The 10,028-nt window shown below is 43.6% G+C and overlaps 1 protein-coding gene across 11 annotated transcripts in view; it reads right to left on the reverse strand.

The window, feature by feature from the left end:
* LOC108250945 (LIM zinc-binding domain-containing Nebulette) overlaps nt 1-10,028 on the reverse strand; it is an 80,331-nt gene that overhangs the window by 25,707 nt on the left and 44,596 nt on the right. For 5 of the 11 annotated variants that reach the window (XR_005232590.1, XM_025002785.2, XM_037973121.1 and 2 more), the window contains 17 exons: nt 9,807-9,905; nt 9,616-9,726; nt 8,984-9,091; nt 8,281-8,391; nt 7,554-7,664; nt 7,360-7,470; nt 7,176-7,286; nt 6,648-6,755; nt 6,412-6,522; nt 6,117-6,224; nt 5,879-5,989; nt 5,676-5,786; nt 3,477-3,587; nt 2,903-3,004; nt 2,223-2,327; nt 2,033-2,146; nt 71-175 (listed from right to left, as the gene is read on the reverse strand). The exons of 5 other annotated variants lie outside the window; for them this stretch is intronic. Coding sequence is in view for 4 of the 6 variants with exons in the window: in XM_025002785.2 (XP_024858553.2) it covers nt 71-175; nt 2,033-2,146; nt 2,223-2,327; nt 2,903-3,004; nt 3,477-3,587; nt 5,676-5,786; nt 5,879-5,989; nt 6,117-6,224; nt 6,412-6,522; nt 6,648-6,755; nt 7,176-7,286; nt 7,360-7,470; nt 7,554-7,664; nt 8,281-8,391; nt 8,984-9,091; nt 9,616-9,726; nt 9,807-9,905 (1,848 nt within the window). In the remaining 2 variants the exon portion in view is untranslated. Of the gene's footprint in view, nt 1-10; nt 176-2,032; nt 2,147-2,222; nt 2,328-2,902; nt 3,005-3,476; nt 3,588-5,675; nt 5,787-5,878; nt 5,990-6,116; nt 6,225-6,411; nt 6,523-6,647; nt 6,756-7,175; nt 7,287-7,359; nt 7,471-7,553; nt 7,665-8,280; nt 8,392-8,983; nt 9,092-9,615; nt 9,727-9,806; nt 9,906-10,028 lie in introns of all 11 variants that reach the window. One more of the 11 variants, XR_003038488.2, reaches the window with a different exon arrangement.

A 10,028-nucleotide genomic window follows, 5' to 3' on the forward strand; every position in this document is an offset into this window, starting at 1 on the left:
CGTGTTCAGTGCGTGGCGTGTTCAGTCTGTGACGTGTTCAGTCTGTAACGTGTTCAGTGCGTGGCGGTACGTTGCTCTGGATCTTGCTGGCGTGCAGAACGTGCTCCAGCTGCAGGAGGTTCGGCAGGTCCGTGGAGCCCTCAGGTTTCTGGTTCTGGTTGGTTTTATACTTCACCTGCAGGAGAGACTTTCAGGTAAAACCAGGAAATCTTCCCAAGAAAATTAACCCAGAAGTGTCCAGGTTTAGAGAACTTTTATCTACTTTAAACTTTTGTAATTTATATTTTGTCTTTTTTAACCCTGATGCTCATCTCTGCCCATTTCTTTAGCTGGTAAAAGAAGGTTCTGTTAAAACTCATCCATCTGTCCATCCATCCATCCATCCGTCCATCCATCCATCCAGTTCTGGAGTCAGGTCACGGGGAAAGCAGCTTCAGGAGGGAGGTTCAGCAGTTCTCCTCAGCCTCCTCTTCCAGCTCCTCCAGGAGGACTCCAAAGTGTCCCCAGGCCAGCTGAGAGACAGTCTCTGCAGCGTGTCCTAGGTCTCCTCCCAGGTGGACATTCAGAGGACATCCCCACAGATGCCTGAACCACCTCAGCTGGCTCCTCTCCATGTGGAGGAGCAGTGGCTCTACTCTGAACGTCTCAGCCTGTCTCTGAAGAAGAAACCAGCTGCTCTGCAGAGAAAACTCCTGGACCTGAGATCTCCTTCTTTCAGTCACTACCTAAAGTTCCTGAGCACAGGTGAGGGGAGGAGCAGAGAGTTTACCTCACCACCACAGAGCGCTACAGAGTAAAAATATAACAGTTAATATTTATATTTGCTTCGTTTTTTTGACAGTCATGCATATTTTTTTTTACAGAACCTTATCTTAAGGATTTGGATAAATATATAAGTTTTATTTTCCTCAGGATGATAAAATGATATTTATAGAAGCAGAGAACAGAAGGAGGGCTGATTAATCCAGTTTCTTATATTCCAGTTTGCTCTCGAACATGGCCTCACTGAGTGAACTTTATTTACCTCACAGGTCTTTTGTTTTTTTACATCTCTTTCAGATTCAGCTCCAGCTGGAGCCGAGCTCTCCTGGAAACGGCGTTCCTGAACACCGGGCAGCGTCCAGCAACAACAAGCTGTTACGTAACGGTGAGGCGAGTGGGCAGCAGCTGAAGTGAAACTGAGAGTTTTATTCTGGACTGGATCGTTACAGAACCGAACCAGGTTTCGACCCGGGTTAAAGCCGGGACTGTGTCTCCGGTTGTCATGGTTACGTGTCCTCACAGCTCTGTAACCTCTTCAACTTCTGCTGCTCTCCATCCCACAGTCTCTTCATTTGCCTCACAAAGGTTGCCATGGTTACGCCCACACAACAGGCTGGGATTCAGACGGAGTTTGTTCCTCCTGTTTTCATCTCCCAGGCTGCACCGAAGGAAGTAAATATCATGTTTTCAGTCAGATTAGCATGAAAACATCAGGAGGTGAAGCTCGCCACAGTTTTATTTAAAAACATCAACCATCCCAGAAACCGTCTCCTTGTCTCCCAGACTGACAACATTTTTCTGCTGTTAAACGCTGCAGAAAGGTTTTAAACCATTTAAGAGAAATGATTGATCATAAATCAAAGCTTCAGCACATCCGGGGCACCCAGAGGTCACATTCCTGAATATTTCTGCAGAAATAACCGTGTGATGCAAAGAGATGGGGATGGAAAGGTTTAAACAGATGCGTTTGCACGAACTGCTATGAAATCGTTTAAAGACGGCAGCGATCCACTGTGGAGGATGCTGCTAGGAGCTCATCATGGACAGATTCCTGACAAATCTGATAAAGTCTCATGTGTGGCTACAGCTGTAGGAGCTTCTCAGATAGAAGGTGAAACATTTTAAAATCCCAGACAGGAAGTCTGTTTGTCTTCTTCTGAAGCCCTTTGGATGAGGCACTGTGGTGCGTTCAGGTGCAGTTACACCTGCACCCGATCGAACAGGAAACGTGTGACGTTGGACATTAACGTGTTAAAACCCTGTGACCCACCTGACTGGCCAGAGCTGCAGCAACTTGTGTTTGTTTGAAGGAGACGCAGTCCAGCGGGTTGTAGGACGGTTTCTGACCCTTCAAATGTCGGTCAAAGACTTCTTTATACTTCACCTGCAGGACAAACATCAGACTCAGACTGACTGACGTCTCAGGCCTCACCAGTGCATGCTGGGTAATGACCTGTTACCTGACTGGCCAGTTTAGAAACCTCTGTGGCGTGCAGGATGTCGGTTCTGTCCAGAACGGATCCGTCGCTGTAAACAGGCTGCGTGGTTTTACACCTGTAGGCCACCTGAGAAGAACATTTACAGATTAAATATAAAAAACTCCTCATCCATTCATCCAGAAATCAGTCAAAGCGCCAATAATAAGAGTTGATCCAGAACATTTCCCCAGATTACAGGAAAGTCTGCATCATCATAAGATCCTGCTGATTTCAGCTGAAACCTGTAAAAGTCCTCAGCTGGTTTAAAATCAACGTTCTCCAAGATTTCTCTGATAAAAAAAACGAGATGTGAATATTCTCCCTCAAGTTAAAAGTTCTCTTTTGCTTCCATTAATCAATTAGTGTTTGCGCCACATAACCTGAAGTTAAATGAGCAGAAACCCTGTTTAAAAGGTCTGAGTTTGTATATTTTTAATCTTTAGTTCTCCTGTCAGATATTTCCAGTTAAAGGTCCTGAACGCACAGATGCGTCCTCTCAAAGATTCATAACTCGTTTTGTTTTCCTGCAGAGCATCGTTACATAACGATGTTAACAGCAGAACGTCTTCTATAATTAATCAGCACTCCGTGTCGGAGAACAGCTGCTGTTGTCATGGAAACCGATGTTCAGAAGGATGGGACGCTGTCAAACGCAGACGCACATCACTGGCGAGTTTGGCTGCGTTGGTGGCGTTGACGATGTCCGGTCTGTCGGGCGCCGAGTTGTAGCGATGGAGTTCCTCTTTACCGCGTCTGTAGCCGACCTGACATCAGAGAACAGATGGGATTACATTTAAATAAAAAACAGAAAAATACAAGTTAGGAGGCAAGAATATGGAGATAATCAGGGATTTTTTAACTGACTTTAAATTGTAGAATTAACTAAAAACTAAAGGTTGTTGAACTGCAAAAACAACAAAAATGATTACTGTCATATTTTATTAATCTGACATCAGATTAAAAATAAAATCTGGAAAGAATAATCTAAAAACTGACAAAAAATTCTCAAATATATATAAAAAAGAGGAAATTTGAAATGAAAAAACAAGAATTTTATGTTGTGTTTAAAATTTAAATCCAGTTTGAACTTTTCTCTTTTTTTCCTGAATAAATTAACTCTGGCTTTAGTTCCACTCCGTACAGGAAGGAGCTGAAACAGCTGGATTAATCACAGAAAGGTCATTATATGACAGCCCTGGTTGTTTACATGTAAACAACAGGATGGTAAATATTTACCTCGCTCTGGTTCTTGTGGACCTCCATGGCGTGCTCCACCTCCGGCAGCGTCTTCATGTTGCTGTAGCTGGACTTCCCTTTTTCTCGATTATATTTCTCCTTATAGAACTTCTGCAGAGACCGAAGGAAGACGAAATAAAAGGTCAACAAACCGAGGAGGAGGTGTGAAAAAAGGGCCGAAGGAGCAAATATCTGGTAACTAATAAACACGGAAAATAAAGTTTGTTTATTTTGTTCTAAAGAAACCAGATGAGCTGTTTTCAGCTGAGAGCCGAGGAGCTAAAATCTTTATTAAACTGAGAGACGTTAATGAACCAGCAGCTCCCGCTGAGTTTAAAGGACATAAAAACAACCAGAGTCACATTTTCTGCTCAGAGAGGGACGCTGAAGAAGCCGAAATTGTTGTTAGAGCTAAAAGAAGCACAAAACTGGCTAAAAACAACAAGGAGCAAAAGGCTAATTAATAGTAAAAGACAGCAAAGAACTATTTAAATGTGGCAAAAAAGAGCTAAAAGCTAAAACTATTAACTACTCTACGTAATTCTATGGGGAAGTTATTTGTAAATAAAGTTAAATATATTAAAAGTTACAAAAACCAAAAGTCACAGCAGCAATCAGCCGAATGTTTTGATCTATGAACAGCTAAAATAAAACAGAATGCAACAACAGTGAACTTGAATATCAAAAATTTTCACACTGAGCTAAAAGCCTCAAAGAGCCTAAAATAACTGGTGTAAATCAGACTGTTCAGTCTTTTCAGACAGCTGGATGTGAACCTGCAGCCCTGCAGCCCTGCAGTTCTGCAGACTCTGCAGCTCTGCAGCTCCGCAGACTCTGCAGCTCCGCAGCTCCGCAGACTCTGCAGCTCCGCAGACTCTGCAGACTCTGCAGTTCCGCAGACTCTGCAGACTCTGCAGTTCCGCAGACTCCGCAGCTCCGCAGCTCTGCAGCCCTGCAGTTCTGCAGACTCCGCAGACTCTGCAGCTCTGCAGACTCCGCAGCTCTGCAGCCCTGCAGCTCCGCAGACTCTGCAGACTCTGCAGTTCCGCAGACTCTGCAGCTCCGCAGCTCTGCAGCCCTGCAGTTCTGCAGACTCCGCAGACTCTGCAGCTCTGCAGACTCCGCAGCTCTGCAGCCCTGCAGCTCCGCAGACTCTGCAGACTCTGCAGCTCTGCAGCTCTGCAGACTCTGAGCCGCCGTTATCCGCTCCAGTTAGCACCAAACTGATGTGAAACCAGTAAGCATCAGGCTGCAACCCAGTTTACCCACAGCCTCCTGGGCCGACCTCATCTGTAACCTAAAATCTGAACAGATCGCTGGGTTTATCTGGGCCATATTCAGCGTCAACAGACAGAGAGCCAAACGATGAAACGGTTATGGAACGACTGCCATCTCTCCAGGAGCATGCTCGAAATGAAACAACATACATGATTTATGTCTCAGCAGGCAAAATAAAAACATTTTACTGCATTTTTCCCCTAAAAACAGCTGCTGGTACTCAGAGTCCTGCAGCCTGAACCAATCATGATGCAGCATTCAGGTTTTAAATCATCAAAACAAACAAACAAAGATGTGTGTGTGCCGTCTGTGGTTTGGGTCAGTGGGTCAGCGTCTGTGGCTTCAGGCTGTGGAGAAGCTGCTGCTCCTGTTCACACTCCTGCAGACAAAACATCCCCCCCTCCCACAGTCCTCCCCCGCCGGGTGTAAGGGTCTTCAGTCTGTACCTAAAACCTGAGATATTTTTACTTCAGCGGGTCTAAAATTCATTAAACACTAAACATGTTGGTCTCCGATGCTTCTAACGACACCAACAGCTGATATTAGTCTGCTTTTTTCCACCAGTTTCCTCAAAATACTAATTTATAGGGTTTCTAGATCTAAATTCATTAACAATAAATGTGATTACAGGTTGTCTTTAAATACAATAAGTCAAAAAGGAGCTTCAGAGCCAATGCAGACAGTTTCTGGCCTTCAGGGTAAGAGTCAGAACTCCCAGACCTGATAAGATTGAACATTAATGTTGGAAAAAAAAAAAAAGAGTTATGGCGCTAAGATCTGCTGGTTTTACTCCATTTAAAGGTTTAACGTCAGCAATAAAATCTAAAAATGAACGAGTCTGAAGACGAGCTGCTGGAACTTTCCAGAGAAGACTGATCCACAGCGACGTACGGAGACACAATAAATATTTCTGAGACTCACGTCGCTCTGAGCTTTGGTCACCTCCTGAGCAAAGACCGTCTCGATGGTTTGGGGCATCTGAGCGTACAGACTGTGAGCCGCTTCCTTTCTGCCCTCCTGCCGGTAAACTTTCTGCAACACAAACAGACACTGCATTTAAAGAAGCAGAAGAAGAGGTGGATGATGAACCAACTGTAACAGTCAGCAGCTGTAAACGAACACACCTCGCTGTAAAGCTGCGTTAACTCTTTGGCCAGTTGAGTTTCTTTGGTTTCAGGCAGCTGAGAGTACAAAGATTTAACCCGCTCCTTTTTACCCGCTTCTTTGTATTTATTCTGCAAAACAAACACAAGAAGAAACCCACAACTGATGTTTGCTCAGATTTCCTGGATTAATTATTAACCTGAAACACAAATGAAATTAAAAAATAAACTGCAAATGTTGACAGACACAGTTTCTCACCTGGCTGTGAGTTTCTGACATCTCTTTAACAAACTGAGTCTCCAGAGTTTCAGGCAGCAGCGAGAACAGAGTCTTCGGCAGATCCTCCATGTCTTTCTTATATTTGGACTAAAAAACAACAATAATTTTTATTAAAATATATTTATAAATACAGCCTGTTCCTAAACGTAGTTTGATCTGTAACCAAAATTACTTCAGGGATGAATCAGCTCCTATTAGAATAATAAATATAAAAAGAATCGGCCCCAGAAAGCCTGAGTTTAGTGATTTTTTGATTGATTTGATGGTTTCTGACCTCACTCTGCAGCTCTGAGACCTGTTTAACAAACTCCATCTCTTTGGTTTCTGGCATTTGGTGGAAAACGCTGCTGCTGATCTCCTGCCTTCCTTTCTGCTTGTATTTATTCTGAAAAACAACAAAACCGAGAGGAGACGATTCAGATCAATCACAGAAAACAAGAATAAAAGAAGCTGTCCGAATATTCCCGTCTGATGACAGCAGCAGAAATAAAGTTTGGCAGCGGACGTCACCTCGCTCTGCAGATCCATGACGGCTCTGGCGAACTTCATCTCCTCGGTTTCTGGCAGCAGGGAGTACAGGTTGGTGCTCAGATCCTTTTTACTTTCCTTATATTTCACCTGCAGGAAATAAAAACACACCATTTCGTTTTAAAACTTATAAAATATATAAAAAGTCAGCTTTAAGAGTCTAAATTCAGTCATTATTCCAGCCAGTTTCTCTTGCATTCTGGTCTAAAATGTTAATAAAAGGAAATAAAACAAGCTGTGGCTTGATTTCATGCAGTAAAAGTTCTTGTTTTTGGAGGTGAAAGGGCAGAAACATGTTGTGTTTTCAGGCTCTTTTTGTTGTGTATGACTTTGTATTTTGTATATTTCTGCTTATTTTCATTTTTAAATGACCTGAAAATGAGATCTGCCATCTGAAGGAGTTTATCCAGATTTAGGAATAACATCTGAATGTATCCTGCTGGGATTCAGATTAAAACAACAAAGGTTTTTACCAGTTTTAGGTGGTAAAAGCTGCTCAGGAAGATGTACCTGACTCTGCAGCTCTGTGGCTTCTTTAGCGTGTTGCGTCTGCAGCGTTTCAGGCAGCTGGTGGTACAGACAGCTGCTCGCCTCCTTCCTGCTCGCCTCCCTGTATTTAACCTGAAGAAGACGCCAGTCAGAGGGTCAAACCGCTGCTGTCTGAGTCGGGATGAGCTGCGAGGGTTCGTCTCACCTCACTCTGCAGCTCAGACACAGATTTTACAAACTGAGTGTCGGAGGTTTCAGGCAGCTGAGAGTAAAGACTCTGACAGAGGCTCTTCATCCCCTCCTCCTTATATTTGTTCTGCAGAATCAGACAGAACGACGGGTGAGGCAGATTTACAGGAGCTGCTGGATGAGATCCCTCTGAACGGACTCAGACGTCACCTCGCTCAGCAGGTCGGACATCTTGGCTGCGAGCTGCGTGTCGGCCGTCTGCGGCAGCTGAGCGAACAGACTGCAGGACCTGGACTTCCTCCCGTCCTCCGTGTACTTGTTCTGAGAAAACAACACAAACAAACGTGAGCGCTGGTTCCTCTTCTGTCGCTATAAATACCAGCTTCTTCTCTCATGTTTGGTTTGTGGAGTCTGACGGTAAAGATTAAACTATAAATGGAATTAGAGAAATAAATATTTTCTATGAATAAACAAAACGCAGAGAACCGAGTGACTCTGAACGTAAAACGAGCAGAACAGCAGCTAAATGCTAAAATGAGCAAATCATACCAAAATAACAACAAATGGCTTAACTGTAGCTAAAACCTAAAGTTCAGCAGATAAAGCTAAATATGCAAAACTGTAACTAGAAGTTAAACCTGACAAAACTGCAGCTAAATGTTAGCAAAAGCATAGCTGGATGCTAAAGTTGGTTTTACTGATAAACGTCTGAACTTCATCAGTTCCTCAGAGGGATAACAGTCTTTAAAGTACAAAAATTATAAATCATTCATTAAATCTCTGTCTATATTTAGCTTTGCTCTGATGAAAAATGCAGCTGTTTGTTTTATTATGTAAAAATAATCCGGTTTTTGTGCTTAAATACAAACTAAAGAAGTGAATGCTGCCACATTTAGGTTTTCTGTTCCGACTGAGAGGTAAAAAGTGACGTGTGCACCTGGCTCTGCAGCTCTGTGACCTCTTTAACGCGCTGCGTCTGCAGGGTCTCAGGCAGGAGGTGGAACAGGGAGCTGCTGGACTCGTTCTTCACCGCTGCTTTATATTTAACCTGCAGAGGAAACCAACATCGTCACCGTCATGTGCTCCGATCACGTTAAAGGAAACAACAACGGTAAGGGAACGGGATCAAACTGATTCTGATTCTAAAGGACAGGAAGAATCCTGACTGCGGTTCTGATAGCAGGACCAGAATAAACGGTTTATCTACGACGTGTCCACAGCCTGAAGTGTCGGAGACAAGCTGTCTCTGAGGACGAAACGTGGACCAGCGAGGTTTCAGTTTGTCTCGCTGCGTTCAGAATCATGAACACAATTAAAGGTCTGACTCTCTAAGAGCCATGTCTGCTGATCTCAGCTGATCTGTTCGAGCTCAGAGTCTGTGTTGAGAATGACTCTCAGCTACTACCACACCTAATAAAACTGACTGAGTGATAACCATTGTTGTGATGGATCAGGCTGAACGGTTGTGTGAATCTGGTCGACTCCACAAAGAGACTAGTTGTAAACGTTCAGTCATTGATTAGTTTCTGGTTGCACTGGTTCATTACATGATCGCCCATCCAGTCTTCATCCAGTCATGAAGACATTTTCAGCTTCAGTGGGAACCATCTTTGGTCTGTAGGTCAGTCAGATTTCCTCACCTGGCTGTGAGTCTCTGCCATCTCTTTAACAAACTCAGTCTGCAGAGTTTCAGGCAGCAGAGAGAACAGAGTGTGGGGCAGATCCTCCACGTCCTTCCTGTACTTCGTCTGAAGACAGAAACAACAGCAAAATAAAATTAGATTTATTAAGAAACGTAAAACTAAACCAGAGAAACTTTACATACTTTATACTTCCTGTGAAAACTAAACGCTGAAATCTGCTGAAGAAGCTGAAACTGAGCTGTTTAAGCTAAAAAAAGCTAAAAGCTATAGATTGCAAAAAGCTAGCTAAATGTATAAAATGCTATCAGTAGAATTTAAAAATAGCAAAAGGCTGGCTAAAAGCTAAAAGCAGCATAAAAGGCAAACTGGAGCCAGTAGCTGAAGCAGATTTAAAAAAGAACCATGTTTTTGAAGGAAATGAAAAGATTTTAATGGGGAAAAATACAGAAGTAATACAACCCAGAAGTCTCAGAACCCTGCTGAATGAGATGAATGTTTCAATATATGAATGACTAAAAGTCCAGAGTCTGCAGAAGTGGAAAGATTGTAAAAAAACAACAAATAACAGCTAATTTTTGTGTTCCCTGAAGGGACTTCAGTCAAACACACGAGGCGTTCAGGGCCCTCACCTCGCTCTGTATTTCTGACATCTGTTTAGCGTGCTGCGTCTCGGCCGTCTCTGGGAGGTGCGAGTACAAGTTCTGACTCATGTCCTTCTTCCCCTCCTCTTTGTACCTCACCTGCAGGAAAGAAAGAAATAAACACACCTGAGTTTAAAAGTCTCCACAGAGACGCAGCTGTCTTCTCCTGACTTTCTCACCTGGCTGTAAATGTCTCTCAGCTCTTTAGCCAGCTGGGCCTCAGTGGTTTCAGGCAGCTGGTGATACAAGGCCCCGCCCACTTCCTGTTTATACTTCACCTGTCAGAAGGAGACGAGAGAAGACAGAGAAGGCATTTCACACTTTACCTGTCCAGGTTCAGTTTGCATGTTTGGACACACCTGTCTGCAGTGTTTGGACGTACCTGTCTGCAGTGTTTGGAC

Source organism: Kryptolebias marmoratus, linkage group LG21, assembly GCF_001649575.2.
Source record: "Kryptolebias marmoratus isolate JLee-2015 linkage group LG21, ASM164957v2, whole genome shotgun sequence".
In the NCBI taxonomy this organism is placed as follows: Eukaryota; Metazoa; Chordata; class Actinopteri; order Cyprinodontiformes; family Rivulidae; genus Kryptolebias; species Kryptolebias marmoratus.